At 55.9% G+C, this 17,029-nt stretch overlaps 1 protein-coding gene across 1 annotated transcript; it reads left to right on the plus strand.

Annotated features, from left to right (window-relative positions):
- The first annotated feature begins 4,829 nt into the window (after positions 1-4,829).
- Positions 4,830-16,514, plus strand: UBXN6 (UBX domain protein 6). Its single transcript, XM_022557253.2, has 10 exons — positions 4,830-5,007; positions 8,266-8,429; positions 8,887-8,951; positions 10,004-10,132; positions 13,527-13,624; positions 14,179-14,254; positions 14,951-15,035; positions 15,147-15,497; positions 15,646-15,794; positions 16,364-16,514. Exons 1-10 carry the CDS (start codon positions 4,925-4,927, stop codon positions 16,487-16,489), a joined length of 1,326 nt encoding a protein of 441 aa, XP_022412961.1. The 5' UTR covers positions 4,830-4,924; the 3' UTR covers positions 16,490-16,514.
- The last annotated feature ends 515 nt before the right edge of the window (positions 16,515-17,029 follow it).

Below are 17,029 nucleotides of genomic sequence, written 5' to 3' on the forward strand. Positions count from 1 at the left end.
AGGAAGAGGACTACTTTGGACAGATTGGGGACAGGTCTCTTCCAGCAGAGGTGACTGCCTGGACAAAGGTCTGGAGGTAATAAGCAATGAATAGTGCCAGGTAGCTAAGGCAGAGAGGGCAAAGTGGGTGGTGACAAGAGATGAGGCTTCTTAGACCCTCAGGAGCCTCCTGATATTGAATGCCAGACAGAGTAGTCTGATAGCACTTTACTCTCAGGGAAAGGGGTGGTGGGTCTCTGCCATTGTCTGGCTGTGTGATTTTGGGTTAGTCTGTTATCTTCATTTGAGAATATAAGGGATATGATCCTTTATTTCACAGTACTAAACTTTAATTTTCAATATTTCAAACATTTAGAATAGATGAAAAGGGTAGCACAATGAACACAGTACGTTCTTCTATTCGTTAGCTACTGCTGCCAAACAAATTACCTCAAAATTTAGTTGCTTGAAACAACAAACCTTTGGGACTTCCCTGGCAGTCCAGTGGTTAAGACTCTGCGCTTCCAACACAGGGGGCGTGGGTTCGATCCCTGGTTGGGGAACTAAGATCCCACATGCCATGCTGTGCAGCCAAAACAAAAAAACAAACAAACAAACATTTATTATGTCATGCAGATTCAGAGGGTCAGGGATCTGGGGGGTTCTGGCTCAGGGTCTTTTATGAGACTGCAGTAAAGATATCAGCCAAGGCTACGTCATCTGAAAGCTCAACGGGGGCTGGAGGAGCCACTTCCGTGTCAGCTCCCTCCCATGGCTATGGGCTGCAGGCCTCAGCTCCTCATAGCATGGACCTCCTCACATCACTGCTTGGACATCCTCACCACATGGCAGCTGGCTTCCCCCAGACTGAGTCATTCAAATGCAAGAGCAAGGAGGAAGACGCAGTGTCTTTTATGATCTAGTCTAGAAGCTGCACGCTATCACTTCGGCCCAATTCCATTTGTTAAAAGTGAGTCACCTGGGGACGCACGACCTTTGCCCCGACGGCGGCGCCCCGGGCCCCCGAGGTTGCCTCGACTGAGGCAGGCGCGGTGGAGTCGCAGAAGCTGCGGGTGCGCAGGAGCTGTGGAGCCAACCCCGCGAGCCGGGAGCATGAGGACCTGGTGTCTGTGTCAGATTTGTACCTGCGGCTGAATATTTGGAAACATATCCTATGTATGGCAATGTTCTTCCACCTCAGAGTCTGAAGCCCAAGCAAGAATTTCGAGCATATCGTGGTAAAATGGAAGGAATAACAACATTTAAGTCGGATGATCGTCCTTAGGAAATAGTCAAACAGCCTCGCCATGCACCAGAAGAATATAAACCAAAGCAGGGGGAGATTGATCTTGGTATGACCTACAAACGGGATCTTAATTCTTATAAAGTGCAGCGTGTGGCAATAGCTCGGCCTTTGGAGAGACAAGTTAAAGAAGGGAAGTTGCATACTGTCCCAACCTGTAAAGGTAACTTGCCATTTCAGAAATTAAAGAGCTAAAAAACAAAAACTTACTTCCAGCTTTGAGATCTAACATCGGATCGTGATTTTGGCGCATTGCCAAACTTAAGTCTCCGTGGCTTGGGAAAAAACTTTTTTCTCTGTTGTCCAAATAGTATTGTATAGTGAGGGAAAAAAAGACTATTTTCTTGATGGAGAGTTAAGAGACCTGGATTCCTGTCCAAATTCAGCCACTTAATTAGTTTTCTCTATGTCAAGCCATGAAAACAAAGGATACCACTGAACAAGCATTATGTCATATTTGTCACATTATGCTACATTTAGTCCGCACTGTTCCTTTCCTTCCATCCCAGAATGAGCTGAAACGTCACTGAGCATACTGGAGCCTTTGAGAAAGTCAAATAAAGAGCAACCCTCTTTGCCATTCACAAAAAAAAAAAAAAAAAAAAAAAAAAAGTGAGTCACCAAGTCCAGCCCACATTCAAGGGGAGGGGAATTAGTCTCCACCTTTGGAAAGTAGGAGCATCAAAGATTTTATGGACATATTTTAAAAGCACCACAACCTTACACCTATATTCAACAATTGTTAACATTTTTCCGTATGTGCTTTATATATGTGTGTGAATATATACGTATTTGTTTTTAAACATTTGAAAGTTTCATACATCCATCATGACCCTTCACCCCTAAATACTTCAGCATTTCCTAAGAATAGGGACGTTTTATTACATAAGTGCGATACTTTTATCACAGCAAAGAAAATTCATACTTATGCCAAGATATTATTTAATATTCAGTCCATTTCTAATTTTCTTCATTGTTCTAAGAAGTTTTTGCAGCTTTCTTTCTTAACAGGGATCAAATCAAGGTTCTTGCACTACAAGTAAAGATTGTATTCTTCTAATCCCTTTTAATTAGAATCTTGTTTATTTTTCACAACGTTGATGTTCTAGAGCAAACAGGTCAGTCGGCTTGGAGGATGTCTCACAGTCTGGATTTGTCTATCTCCTCATGAGGCTGGTTTTTTTTTTTTCTTTTCTTTGGCGGGGGACGGGGCATGCCACTCGGCTTGTGGGATCTTATTTTCCCGACCAGGGATTGAACCCGGGCCCTCAGCAGTGAAAGTCCCAAGTCCTAACCACTGGACCGCCAGGGAATTCCCTTGTGAGGCTGTTTTATTCTTTGTCTATCCCTTGTAATTCCCATAAATTAGACCTAGAGGCTTAATTCAATTGTCTTTTTTTTTTTTTTTTTTGGCTGTGTTGGGTCTTTGTTGCTGCGCGTGGGCTTTCTCTAGTTGCGGCGAGCAGGGGCTACTTATCCTTGCGGTGGTGCCGGCTTCTCATTGCGGCGGTTTCTCTTGTTGTAGAGCACGGGCTCTAAGTGTGCTGGCTTTAGTAGTTGCGGCCCGTGGGCTCAGCAGTTGTGGCTCATGGGCTCTAGAGCACAGGCTCAGTAGTTGTGGTGCACAGGCTTAGTTGCTCTGAGGCATGTGGGATCTTCCCGGAAAAGGGCTCGAACCTGTGTCCCCTGCATTGGCAGGCAGATTCTTAACCACTGTGCCACCATGGAAGTCCCTCAACTGTCTTATAGTTTATTTTATTTATTTATTTTTTTCTTCTATTAGTGGAAACTAATGCGGAACATCCCCGCCCAGGAATCAAACCCATGCCCCTGCATTGGAAGCGTGGAGTCTTAACCACTGGACTACCAGGGAAGTCCTTATTTTATTCTTAATTTTTTTTGGCTGCACTGCGAGGCATATGGGATCTTAGTTCCCAGACCAGGGGTAGAACACACACACCCTGCAGTGGAAGCACGGAGTCTTAATTATTGGACTGACAGGGAAGTCCCATTCGTCTTGTATTTTAAAATATTATTTTCTATCATAAAAGTCATAGAAACCCATTAAAGAAAACTTGGAAACTAGGGGGAAAAAAGGAGAAAAATCCTCTGTAATCCCCCCAACCCAAATAACCAGTGTTAGAGTTTTGCCCTTCTTCCCTGCCTTGTTTTTCCATAGCATGCTTTCTACCTACTGTAAATCAGTGGGCAGTGTCTCATCTATTGCAGCTTTACTCAGTGCTCTAGTGTGGTGGGCAGCCTTCAACCTGGACCCCAGTGATCTCCGCCTCCCGGCATTCACATTATTTTTTTAATTTTTATTTATTTATTTTTTTGGCTGCATTGGGTCTTCGTTGCTGCACACGGGCTTTCTCTAGTTGCAGCGAGCAGGAGCTACTCTTCGTTGCGGTGCCCAAGCTTCTCATTGTGGTGGCTTCTCTTGTTGCAGAGCATGGGCTCTTGGTGCACGGGCTTCAGTAGTTGTGGTGCATGGGCTTAGTTGCTCTGCGGCATGTGGGATCTTCCCAGACCAGGGATCGAACCTGTGTCTCTGCATTGGCAGGCGGATTCTTTTTGTTTTCTTTCTTTCTTTATTTATTTATTGGCTGCATTGGGTCTTTGTTGCTGTGCGCGGGCTTTCTCTAGTTGCGGCAAGCGAGGGCTACTCTTTGTTGCGGTGTGCGGCCTTCTCACTGCGGTGGCTTCTCTTTGCTGCGGAGCACAGGCTCTAGGCATGCAGGCTGCAGTAGTTGTAGGCATGCGAGCTCAGTAGTTGTGCCTCATGGGCTCTAGAGCGCAGGCTCAGTAGTTGTGGCACACGGGCTTAGTTGCTCCACGGCATGTGGGATCTTCCCAGACCAGGGCTGGAACCCGTGTCCCCTGCATTGGCAGGCGGATTCTTAACCACTGCGCCGCCAGGGAAGTCCAGCAGGTGCTATTCTTATCCCCATTTCATAGATAGGAAACTGAAATTCAGGAAGGTTAAAGTTTGGGCGGCACCAGGTTCTTCCATTCTTCCTTAAACTTCGTCAATGCTCTGAGGATAATCTCCCGATCTGCTTAATTTAAACCCCTTGGGGTCCGCCATCGTGGGTCCCCAAGCCCCAGCTCTGTGCATTCTCTTCATTCTCTCCCACACTGTGTGCGTGGGGGACTACTAGGGCGGACCACCGGGTTGGCTTGTGGGGACCTTGAATGCCCCCACATTGAGTTGGAACCTTACCACGTAACCGCCGGGGAGCCAGGGATGGTTCTTGAGGAGGGAAACGGACAAGGCCAGCGCTTTCTCCGTGGGGTCGTAGGTCTGTCCCTCCCTCTCCTGTCACTCACTCCTTGGGGAACGCGGTGGAAGGCGCCCAATCACAGCCTCCCGCTGGAAGCGCCCTCGTTGCCCCTGGCAACAGAGTCCAGGGGAACCACCGAGACGCGGCCCGACAGTGCAGAGCGCGCACTCCGGGCCAGCAAGGCTCGGAGATCTAGAAAGCGGAGCCTGACCGATTGTCACGTGGGCTGCCCACGGGAAGGCGGGACTTCCGGCGGCCCAGTATTTTCTTTCCGGTTGTTGGCTCCTACCGGCCCCTCCCTTACTGGCCCCTGCGCCCCCCTCCCCCCGCGGCCCCCGCCGCCGGGCCCGCCGCTACCATGAAGAAATTCTTCCAAGAGATCAAGGCCGACGTCAAGTTCAAGAGTGCGGGGCCCGGGCAGAAGCTCACGGAGTCGGTGGGGTGCGTGACAGGCGCTGAGGCTTGAGGCCCGGGGGCGGAGATCAGCGGAGGGGGAGGGGCGGGGAGGCCAGTGAAGACGAGAGGCGGGGAGGGCTGCAGAGAGTCAGAGCGTGGGGAGAAACCTCGGGGGGCGGGGCAAGAGGGAGGGAGTGGGAGTAGGGGAGAGGGGAGGCCTCCGGGGGCGGGGCAGGAGGGGGCGGGGCTGCAGGAAGTGATGGGGGGGTCCCTGGAGAGACCCTAGGGGGTTAGGGCGGGCGGTAAGGGAGAGGTCGGGGATGCGGAGAAGGGGCCCAGAAGAGGCATCGCATAGGGTTTGGGGGAATCTTGGTGACCAGAGATTGGGGACTGAGCCTGGAGAAACAGGTAGAGCTGGGGTCGCAAAAAGTCGTGAGGCTTAGATTCTGTGGCGATAGGGGTCTGGGCCTTGGTTCTGGAGCAGGAGGGAGGACGGGTTGAGGATCTGGAAGGCCAGGGAGCCTGAGGTGTTGTTGGAAGGGTGGTCAGGGACTTGGGAGGTGCGGGTGAACTGGGTGGGTGGTGGGTGCTGCGAGGAGCTGAGCAAGGTCTGGGAGGAGAAGGGAGGCAGGTGGGTGGAGATGGGGAGCTGGGGGAGTCTGCTACCGGAAGGAGGTGGGGGGCCTCGTGGGTGATGGCTGAGTGGCCTGGAGGTTCCGAGGGTGACCTGGGAGGGGAGGGGAGGTGGCCTGCATTTCCAGGCCTCTGTGACTTATCTGGGGAGGACTTGGAGAAGAGAAGGGCCTGGGGCCACACTGGAGACTCCATGGGCAGGTGTGAGGGGCCAGTGCTGTGCAGAGGATAGTGAAGAGCCGGAGCAGGTGAGGATGCCAGACTGAGGGCCGGTGGGCTGAGAAGGAGGCTCCACTGGGGGGGATGGGATGAGAAGAGGGAGTTCAGGAGGGGCTGGGGCTGCTACCAGGAGCTACAGAGGGGGCTGGGGGACCCGAGGGGGTTTAGGATGGGGAGTGACTGAAGAAAGAGGTCAGCCTGGGGAGGGTTGTGTGAGGCATAATGGAAGGGATTGTGAAGAGGTCGGGGCTGGGAGGGGGTCAGAGGAGAGGCAGGGAGGCAGGAAGGGGTGGTGAGGGCATCATGAGGTAGTGGGGGTGGGTGAGGGAGAGTGGGTGCGTGGCAAGGACATCAGGGCATCTGTCACGAGGATTGGGGGCCCCTGGGGTTCTTGGGAGGGGACAAAGGAGTAGTGGGACAAACGAGGCCCATGAGGGTCAGATCCATGAGTACGGGAGGGAAGTGCAGGTCCTGGGAGCCTGGGGCGGTGACAGGGAGAGGAGGCCACCTTAAGAGGGGCCCAGGGAGAGCCGTGGGCCAGACAAGGGGGTCCATTCATTTGTTCATCAAGTAGTGGGTGGAGGTGGGGGGCTGGTGCAGCTGGACTGTGTGTGACAGGAAGGAGGTGGGGGCTGATGGCTGTGTCAGACTGGAGGCCTGGGAGGACAGGAGAGGGGAGTCACATGGAGATCCAAGCTTCTGTGATGTGCCTGGAGCCGGACTGGAGACTCAGGGTGCGTGCGAGGGTGTGTGTCCAGCACTGTTACGACATGAAAATCCGTGCCCTCTCAGGGCTCACGTTGTAGTGGGGAGAGGTGGACAAGTAGAACAATACATAAACGATGAAAGATCAGCCCTGAAGAAAAATAAACAGGGTCCAGAGAGTGAGCCATGTGGGTGACTGTTAGGTGGTCTGGGAATGCCTCTCTGAGAAGGCGACTTTTGAGCGAGAGCTGGATGAGGTGAGACTCAGCCGTGTGGAAATCAACCCGTCTCTCTGTCTCTGTCACACACACATACACACACACACAGTTGAAGCGGTGCCTGTCCGTCCCAGGCAGAACACTCCAGGCAGAAGGCACAGAATATGCAAAGGTCCTGTCATAGGAGGTTGGGTCTGTGTGAAGAACAGGAGGGAGTTTAGATAGGAGTGAACAAGGGAAAGGGGCAGGTTGTGAAGGTCCTGGCCTGTAGCGTGCGGAGGCTGCAGGATTCTGTCCTGCATGGGATGATAGGGCTTTGTGCAGAGGAGTGACTGGGTTTTAGAAGGATCCCTCTGGCTGCCCAGAGGAGCCATGAAGCGGGTGAGTGAGGGGTCTTGGAAAAATGGCGTTTTTATGGAAAGATGGGGCTAGGGTGGCACTACGTGACTTGTCTTTTCTTCGACCTGAAACTCTCAGCTGTTGGGAGGGCTGGAGAGAGGGGCCGGGATGGGCAGGAAGCTCCCAGAGGCCTGGGGACAAGAAAAGAGGGCTGCCCGGGTGTCTGAGCAGAGCGGGAAGCATGAGGGCCATGAACTCAGAGCCTTGGCTCCTGAGAAGGTTCTACAGATATAGCACAGATGATTCCAACTACTGGCATCGGGAGAGGGTCCTGAGGAAAGGAGAAGGGTGAGGCAGGTGAGTCAGACCCTGGTGGGAAGAAGGCCATGTCTGCTGGAACGTCAAGGCCAGGTCGTTCTCGAGCTAGGATGGGTTAGGAAGCTGCCCATCCTGTGGGATGATCACCCTGCCTACTTCCCAGGGTGGAGGGGAGATTAACCAGATCTTTGTTTGGGGTTTTTTTTTGGCCTTGCTGCACAGCATGCCGGATCTTAGTTCCCTGACCAGGGATCAAACCCGAGCCCAAGGCAGTGACAGCACCGAGTCCTAACAACGGGACCACCAGGGAAGTCCCTAAACCAGACCCTTGTAACACACTCCATGCAGGGCCTGCGTGCGGCCTGGCCCGCTGCCCAAGCTTCCGTGACCCTCTGGGGCTTGTGAAAGGGCGTCTGGCGCTCTCGCTGGGAGGCACGTTGCCATGCGTAATAGATGAGCTGAGCGACAGCTAGCTCCTGGTGCGCTGTCTGGCACACAGTAGGTGCTCGGTAGATGAAGCCTCCGTGTCTCGCCCTGGTAGACAGTAAGGGTGGAGCCTCTCGTGCAGGGAAGGGGGTGAAGAGCATCAGCCCCTGTGGACGGTAGGTGCGCTTTTACCTCGCCTGACAGATGATGACTCCGAGGCCCAGGCCGGTGCAGGATTTGTCCCAAGTAGCAGGCAGGGCAGGGAGCAGAGTCACCGTCTGCCTCCCAAGGCTCCTCCGTCTGCGTTAGACCCGTCTGGTGGCCGTGGTGGCCCCTGGGGCAGAGGCCCATGTCTGTCTGCTGGGGCAGGAGCAGAAGTGGGAGAGGGACAAAAGCTCTTCTGTCTGCCCCCACGTCACCTCACGGTCCCTCCACATCTCCTTAGGGAGAAAGCCCCCAAAGAAAAGCCCAGCAAGCCGGCGCTCCGGCAGCCCCGCCAGGGACCTACCAATGAGGCACAGATGGCGGCCGCGGCGGCCCTGGCCCGGCTCGAGCAGAAGCAGCCCAGGGCGCGGGGTCCCACGTCACATGAGTCCATCCGGAGCCAGGGTGAGCCTCGGCCGTCCTTGGGCCACGGGGTTGGGTACGGGGGGCGGTGGAGCGGGCCTCTGCCCTTCTGTCCTCGAGGCTGATCCTTGACTTTTCATGCGTTCCAGGTCCTGTGCTTGGCTCTGGCTGAAAATAATTTCATAGCCAGTGACTCGGGGTGGGAGGAGGGTTTAAATCACAGCTGTGAGCCAGTCCACAAAGGGGCCATGCAGGTGGAAAGGCCGAGGGGGGCTGCTGTGGTCTGGGTGGCACAGATGTCAGGGAGGTTGCGGAGGGGAGGGTTGGGACTCGGGGGGGGGGGGAGCACGGTGGCCTGGCGCAGCCTGGGGGCATGGAGAGGTTGGCGGGCTGGGAGGACCTTCAGCTGGAAGGACTAGAATTTGACCCACACGAGGGTCCATGCCGGGGAATGGTGTGCCTGGCTCACACACTGACCCGTCCCTGCCTCTCCCTCCAGTGAGAAAGGAACTTCAAGCTGAAGCGACTGTCAGTGGGAGCCCGGAGGCCCCAGGGACCAACCCGGTAAAAGCATCACGATGGCAGCATGACACCAAAGGGGTGGCCTGGGGCGGGCAGGGGAGCTGGGAGCCCTTAGAATGCCCGCTTGGGCTCTCTTCTGTGTTTGGTCTGATTGGTGCCCAGCCCCGGGCGGTAAGCATCTGGTGCTGGAGAGATGCAGAAAGGACATCGGGGTGGATCGAGGTCATCTCTGGCCTCAGGACGCTGGGGATCCCCGTGGTTTAGGGCGGTGTCATCTGGGACCTGTGTGCTTGGCATCTAATGACACCAGGCCCAGGCCCTGGGGGAGGGACTGCACCTCCGTTAAGTCCCCTCCCTCCCCTGTAACCCCATGAAGGTAGGTGCTGTTACAGTTCCCACTTTTCAGAAGAGAAAACAGGTTCAGAGAGGTGAGGCCTGGTGCCCTTGGTCATGCACTTCGAAACCAGCAGGGGCAGGACTGGAACCCCAGTCTGTCTGAGTCCAAAGCCCTTAGCCTTAGCACTGCCCTCTGATGCCTTCCTCGGATACAGGAGGGCACCATGGAGACTGGTGTAGTCAGGGAGGCCTTCCTGGAGGAGGCAGGCCTCAAAGGAGAACTTGGCAGAAAGGGTGTTCTGAGCAGCACCACCTGTGAGGCCTCACTGAATTTCGGAATGGAACGGACCCTGGATATTACCTAGGAATTGAAGCCCAGAGCAAGGCTGGGACTCATCCAGGGCACCGTGACTCCTCACTCTCCCACCAAAGCCCCTCCCTCACCAGGTAGGGGGGCGGGAAGAGCAGGAACGATCAATTCAGCACTTACACCGTGTCCGGAGCTGCTCCACACTTTCCGTTCCTTACCTTGTTGAATTCTGAGGTGGTCCCTCAAGGACATCTTACAGACCAGAAGACAGGCTCAGAGGGGCTTGGCCACTGGGCCACGGGGTCCCATGGCTAATAGGTAGAGGGGACAGCATTGGGACCAGGATGTCTGGCTCCCAGGGCCACGCTCTCAGGACTGTGGCACTCGGGCGGCTCGGGGTGGCCTCTGTCCACAGTCTAGGCTCAGACACCCTCACCCATCCTCCCAGGTGCCCAAGCCCAAAGAGGAGGGCTCGACCCACCTGGCAGTGCCCGGAGTGTACTTCACCTGCCCGCTCACAGGGGCCATCCTGAGGAAGGACCAGCGGGACGCCTGCATCAGAGAGGCCATTCTCTCGGTGAGTGCCGGCCCCGGTGCAAGAGCCGCCCCCCGGGAGCCCGGGTGGCACAGAGCATATGCTGTGGTTCTGTTCTAACCTCTCTAAAGAGGGAATACTTACCTGAGGGACAGAATTCAAGATACAGAAGGGTAGGCGGGGAAAAGCCGCCTCCCACTCACCTCGCGGCCATTCTCCCTGAGGCAGCAGCTGTAAGTAGTCTAGGCCCCTTTTCAGAGATGCTCCAAATATGTACAAACTACCGATACATCTATATCTGCCACACGTGCTGTGTGTTTGTTTTACGTAAAAGGTAATGTACCGTTCGCGCCTGATGTGGAAACTGCGAGGTATATCAGTGCAGAAAGAACTTCCACATTTTTTTTCCCCTTAAAACTCTGTATTTGGAAATAATTTCAAACCTAAAGAAAAATCGCAAGGAGAACAAAAAGAACACGTGAACATCCTTTAATCAGGGTGGGAGTGTCCTCTTACTGTTCTGACAGATTACTACGAACTTGGTGCCTCCAGACAGCATGCCTCTTGTAATTCTGGAAATTAGAAGTGGGACTTGGGTCTCACGGGGCCACAGTCAAGTTGGCCGCAGGGCAGTGTGCCTTCTGGGAGCCCTAGGGGGAGTCAGGCTGTCTGTACTCCATGGCTCCTTCTCTGTCTTCACAGCCAGCGGTGCCAGGCCAGGTCTTTCCCAGCTGCCATCTCTCTGCTTCTCTCTCTGGCTCTCTCTTCCCCCTTTTAAGGGCCCTTGTGATTCCATTGGGCTCACCTGGCTAATCCAAGCTAATCTCTAATCTCCCTATTTTAAGGTCCACTGATCAGCAGCCTTAACTCCATCTGTCACCTCCACACCCCCTGACCCATAACATACTCCCAGGTTCCAGGGATCAGGTCACAAATATGTATGTCATTCTGCCCACCTTACTCACATTTGCCAGTTGCTAACATTTTTACCCCATTGGCTCTGTCACGCCTCTCTGTTTTTTTCTGAGCAGTTCGAAAGCCTGCATTCTCCACAGTGACTGCGTGATGACTCACGGCAAACTGTTCCCTGACTCTTTAACCAACCCCGTGTTGGTGTTGATAAGCGCATAGGAAGTTCCCAGTCTTTTGCTAGTGAGGACAATATTTATGATGAAAACCTTGTCTGTACATCACTTTGAGCTGTAGGCTCCATTCCAGAAGCAGAGTTGCTGGGACAGAGGACAGCGTGTAGGGCTTTGGAGAGTTGTCACCAGATGAACCTCCATGTGGGTTGTCCTGATTCACACTCGCCCAGCAGTGTGTGAGAAAATACCCATTTCCCTGTCCCCCGTTGTCACTGTGGGTTACCAAACATTTTTTGTCTTTACCAAAACTGATTGGTAAAAATAACATCTCAGCATAGTTTTAGTTTGCATTTCCTTTTTTAGGCTTAGGCTGGCTGTGTTTTCATATGAGAATGCATCCTTTGCCCATTTTTGTGTTGGGTGGTGTGTTTTTTTTCTTATTGATTTGTAGGCACTCTTTACATATTAGGAAAAACTAGCCTTTTGCCTAGGATCTGAGTTGTGAATATTTTTCTCCAGTTGTTTACTTTTTAGAGTTGGCTTATGGTCATATGGCCATGTAGAAATTTCTAATCTCTATGTAATTCAATGTGTCAGTCTCATTTTATGACTTCTGGGTTTTGTGACCTACTTAGGAAGGCCTTCCCCACTTCAGGATTAAAACAACTCTTCCATGGTTTTTCTAGTGCTTTTCTGTTTTGCCTTTTGTTGTTTGCTTTGTTTAATGTTTAAAGCTTTGATCCCACTAGAATTATACCTGTGTAGAATAGGACACATGGAGCTAGTGTTATTCCTTTTTTTTTTCCGGATCGTTATCCAGTTTTCCCCAATCCTTATTGAAACACCTGTCTTTTGGCCACCGTGAAATCTGCCATTATCACAAAGTAAATCCCTACATGGATTCGGTTCCTTTCTGGATGTGTCTGTTCTTTTGTCCCCTTGTCCGTTCGTGCACCCTGGTCCTAATTTAAACGAGGCTGCAGGCTGCCTGGGAACATCTGAGAACAGCATTTGGAGCTGCAGCTCTTCCCTGGGTGGGTGGGTGTGCTTGTCCTGAGGAGGCTGGAGTAGGGGGCGGTCAGCCTGGCTCAGCCTTGTCCTGAGAATGCCCCCCATCTTACTGCTGCTTCTCTGCAGACCCGATTTCTCTGCCCTTCCACGTATTTTTGTCCTACCCTGGCAACTTACTGGCAGACTGGGCTGGGTCCCAATTTGAAGTTCCCAGGAGAGCTGGCCCAGTTCAGATCAGACAACTAAGTGACACAGTGTGGCTGCTGAAGGCTCACCCCAGTGTAGCTGAGGGAAGGTAGCTGGGGCAGGGTGGAAGCCCCACAGCTGCCTTCCAGGAGCTGTGGCTGGGCTTCTGCAGGGCTGCCCAGGGGTAGATCTGAGGGGGCCAGGTCTTCTGTGCTCTTGATTCATCACCTCTGGTGACCCAGCTGTTCACCCCCACCATTTTTTTTTCTTTTTGGCCACACCTTGCGGCATGTGGAACTTCCCCGACCAGGGATCAAACCCGTGGCCCCTGCAGTGGAAGCGCAGAGTCTTAACCACTGGACCGCCAGGGAGGCCCCACCCCCACCATTATCCAGGCAGAGCAAATGACTTTGGGGCTGACGCGGGTGCCAGCCCCACTCGCCATGTAACTAGTGACTTTCTGGGGCTGCAGAGAAACACCACCATACGGTGTGGCTGTGTGCAGTGGCTGTCCAGAGCGTGAGCAGATCTGGTGCCCAGTCTTGCCCCTCGCCTTAGTTTTCCATTCTTAGCCTCTCCTCGCTGGGGTGCTGTTCGCAGGGTCCCATGGGGACTGGTCAGTGATGTCTCCACTATCTTGCCTCCCCCAGGAGTGATCAGGCAGCCACAGGTCACAGACCTCTTTTGCGTCCTGTCTCTGCCACCTCCGTCTGTTTCTAGAACGTCCCTTGTAGGGATGGGGGATGAGGAGGGACGGCAGGTCCGCGGTGGCTGGCGGGTCCCGGGCACTCAGCTGCTGCGCCCTTGGTGGCGCTCAGTGCTGGCGTTGGGCACCAAAGCCAGAGCGGTAGGCAAAGGTCTGTGTCACGCGGACACAAGGGGTGGCGTAACACGGGCTGCCATCGCCCCCTTTTCCCTAGACGTGAGGGCAGGGCTGAGGCCCCAGGCTGGAGTCATCAAAAGGGCTTTCCTCTTCCTTTTTCTGCTGTTGAGTTTGCTTCCGTCCCACGCTAGGGCCTACTGTGAGACAGTTCTTACTGTTGTCACCGGTGTCACTGCTGCCACCTGAGTGCTGAGACCTGGCTGCTTGGCTGGCATGGCCTCCAGGCCCTGAGGTGGACGCTTTCTGACTCAGCTTTCCTCCCTCCTCCCAGCACTTTTCCACCGACCCAGTGGCCGCCTCCATCATGAAGATCCACACGTTCAACAAGGACCGGGACCGGGTGAAGCTGGGCGTGGACACCATCGCCAGGTGAGTGGGTGGCCCCCTCCCACTGGGGTGCCAGCTCCTGGGCCTCCATCGCGATCGGCTGAGGGGCCCCAGAGGGAGCACGGCCCTGGGAGTGAGGCCAGGCCCCACCCTTCACTCCCCCTCGCCCTTGGGGAAGGGCCTTGGCCTCTCTGAGCTTCAGTTTACCAGTGTTTAGAATGAAGAGGTTTACTGAATCGGGCGTTTCCAACCCTGGCTTCCCTTTGGGATCATCAGAAGAATGTGAAGCAGGCAGGGTCTCACCCGCCGACAGCTCCTCTGATGGGAGCAGGTCGGGGGCGGGGCCAGAAGTCTGTTGCTCAGCAACCCCCAAGCCGGCTCTGGGGACCCATCAGCTCTGGCTCTGCCTGCTCCACCCCCACCACGGTGGCTCCTTGGTGCCCTCAGGGGGAGGCAGGACCAAGGAGGAGGCCCAGTGTCGGGGGCACCAGGGGTTGGGCTCTATGGGGTGTACAGGGTATGATGGCAGCCCTCCCGGGGGGTCACTCTTAGCACGAGCCGGTGTGGCTCTGAGCTGCTCTCCCCTGTCCGCCCAGGTACCTGGACAACATCCACCTGCATCCCGAGGAGGAGAAGTACCGGAAGATCAAGCTTCAGAACAAGGTGTTCCAGGTGAAGGCTGCCACCAGAGTGACTTAGCCTGGGGTGGCCGGCGTGGCCGGGCCTGTGAGGCCACCCAGGACCCAGGCTGGCGGTGGGAGCAGCTGGGCTGCAGCCAGCCAGTGGCGGCCAGAGCCGGCTGCAGAAGGGCCCCTGCAGGGCTTGGGAGTTGAGGTGGGCAGAAGGTGCCAGGCAGGGAGGGAGGGCTTCGTGAGCGGCACAGTACGCGTACACTGTCTGCTCTCGCCACCAACCCACGGCGTGACTCGACTTTTCTTTGAATCAGCTGGGAACACACCGGCGCTGGGGAGATTTTTCACGCAAACGCAGACTTCTGGTTTCTGTGGAGAAATCGCAGGGTCCTAGCACTCTGGCTCGTGGTACCCGTGCAGCTGGCGGGGCCCCGCTCTCTCCTGGGGGTCCCCACCCACATCCAGCATCCCAGGGCCTGCCTCCCCCGCTTCTGGGGACTCCCAGCCTCCGCTGTCCTTTGGCTCTTCAGCCTCCTTCACCCTGGTGTTGACCTTTTGGGATCCCAGGCCCTCTGTGAGCTCACCCCTGCAGACAGCTTTTGGGGTTCATCCTGTCCAGGGGCAGCGGCCGCTCTGAGACTGGGGACTCTGGGCCAGAAGGGCGGGGTGGGCAGTGAGGCCGGTGGGGCACGAGGAGGCCTCAAGGGTCCCTCATGACCTCTGGCTCCGCTCTCAGGAGCGCATTAACTGCCTGGAAGGGACCCACGAGTTTTTTGAGGCCATCGGCTTCCAGAAGGTGCTGCTTCCGATCCCCGACCAGGGTAAGAGAAAAAGAGAAGGGCCGTGGCTGAGCCCAGGGGCAGGGGTGGGAGGGGCCCGGCTCGGGGGGGGGTCTCCCTGCCACGGCAGAGTGACATGCCCACGTGTCCCAGAGGGCCCCGAGGAGTTCTACGTGCTGAGCGAGGCCGCCCTGGCCGAGCCCCAGAGCCTGGAGCAGCACAAGGAGCAGCTGCTGCGCGCCGAGCCCGTGCGGGCCACACTGGCCCGCCAGCGCCTGGTCTTCCGGCCCTCGCCCCTGGCCTCCCATTTCGACCTGCCTGCGGACTTCTTCAGCCTCACGGCGGAGGAGCTCAAGCGAGAGCAGCGGCTGCGGTCAGAGGCCGTGGAGCGGCTGAGCGTGCTGCGGACCAAGGCAATGCGCGAGCGGGAGGAGCAGAGGGAGATGCGCAAGTACACGTACACGCTGCTGCGCGTGCGCTTCCCCGACGGCTGCCTCCTCCAGGGTGCGTGCTGGGTGCTGGCGATGCTGCCTTGGGTCTGCTGTGCGCCGGCAGGAGCAGGCTGCTCTGGTCTGAGCTCGTCCCGGGGGAGGAGGCCGAGGGCTCAGGGGGGCTCCCGCGAGCTCCAGCGCCACACTTGTCCCCCCGCCAGGGACCTTCTACGCCCGGGAGCGGGTGGCAGCACTGTACGCATTCGTCCGGGAGGCCTTGCTGATCGACTGGCTGCCTTTTGAGCTGCTGGCCTTGGGAGGGCAGAAGTTGTTGGAGGACGAGAACCTGGCCTTCAATGAGTGCGGGCTGGTGAGTGACGACGGGCTCCTCGCACAGCGGAACTGGGTTTTCTGGGTTCTTGGTGAATCAGCACAAACCTCCGAGGAGGGGGATGCTCTTCAGGTGGAGGTGGCATTAGGGGAAGGGGTCCTGGGGCCAGGCTCCCTGGGTGTGAGTCCCACCTTTCCACTTCCTTGCCATGTGATCTTGAGTAACTTCTCTGTGTCTACAAAATGGGAATGTGCCCAGTGTGTAAGAGTCCTCTGTGGTGCAGAGCCAAGGTGGCATTCAAAATGCAAGGAATTACTGGGGAGGGTGTAGGAGGGGGCTGGAGGGTGGTCAGACCCTGATTCAGGGAGGCCTGGACAGGTAGTCCTGACTGCTGCCCGATGTTGGGTTGGCTTCAGCCAGGCCAGGGGGCGTCCCCGAGCCCGGGTCATCATCAGAGAAGTCCCTGTTATATGAGAATGGACTGAGTGCATGGGTGTGCCGTCAGCGGCGGGGAGCAGTCCCGGCTCCAGCAGGAAGATTTGAACGTGAAGCGGGAGCTCTGTCACATAAAGGCCAGAGCGAGGCTGAGGCTTCTTACCCCACTGCAGGTCCCCTCGGCCCTCCTGACCTTCTCGTGGGATGCAGCCGTGCTAGCAGACATCAGGGCTGCGGGGGCCCAGCCAGACTCATCTGTCCTGAAACCCGAGCTCCTGTCGGCCATCAAGAAGCTCTAATGAAATAAAAGCAAGGTTGGCTTCAGCCCCTGTGGGTCTGTCTCATGCTCTCTCCCTGCTTCCTACACATTCCCCTCGTCCCCAGTCCCCCCACCACTCCGGGGCCTCCCAGCCTCCTCCAGAACCTCCTCCTGCCCACGGGCACCACAGGCATGGAGAGGGGTGCTGGTTGGCCCGTGGATGCGTGCCGAGACCGCCACCTGGATGGGGCAGCCTCTAGTAGCCTGCTTAGAGAAGCCCGGGCCCAGTCCCCATGTGCTGTGGCCTCGGTGGCTGTGGCTAGCCCTGAGGTGACTGGCACAAGAACGAGACACTGGGCCTGTCAAGACATGGTGTGTAAAATTCTAAACCTGAATAAAGTTTCCCGGTGGTGAGTTGAGGCCGTGGGAGGCGGTGTAGGGTGGCAGCTCTGCAGAGCCACCAGCAGGTGAGGCCCGGCCGTGGCTCCCGGTGAAGTGGGGCCGGGCGGACACCCTGTGGCCACCTGGGCACCCAGGAGCCCCTCATGTCCGAGGCGCTCTTCACTTCCTGCACCTTCCT

This window comes from Delphinapterus leucas, unplaced genomic scaffold, assembly GCF_059928025.1.
Source record: "Delphinapterus leucas isolate spDelLeu-1000000601 "Yukka" unplaced genomic scaffold, BTC_Dleu_Yukka2 spDelLeu_asBTCV2_sq25, whole genome shotgun sequence".
NCBI classification, from domain to species: domain Eukaryota; kingdom Metazoa; phylum Chordata; class Mammalia; order Artiodactyla; family Monodontidae; genus Delphinapterus; species Delphinapterus leucas.

What these genes read in the sequence shown, in the direction of transcription:
- UBXN6 (XM_022557253.2), top strand. Translation starts at nt 4,925, where the DNA reads ATGAAGAAATTCTTCCAAGAGATCAAGGCCGACGTCAAGTTCAAGAGT. An exon ending in TGAGTCCATCCGGAGCCAGG is followed by an intron (nt 8,430 to 8,886) that starts GTGAGCCTCGGC and finishes CTCTCCCTCCAG; the next exon opens with TGAGAAAGGAACTTCAAGCT. An exon ending in AGGCCCCAGGGACCAACCCG is followed by an intron (nt 8,952 to 10,003) that starts GTAAAAGCATCA and finishes CCATCCTCCCAG; the next exon opens with GTGCCCAAGCCCAAAGAGGA.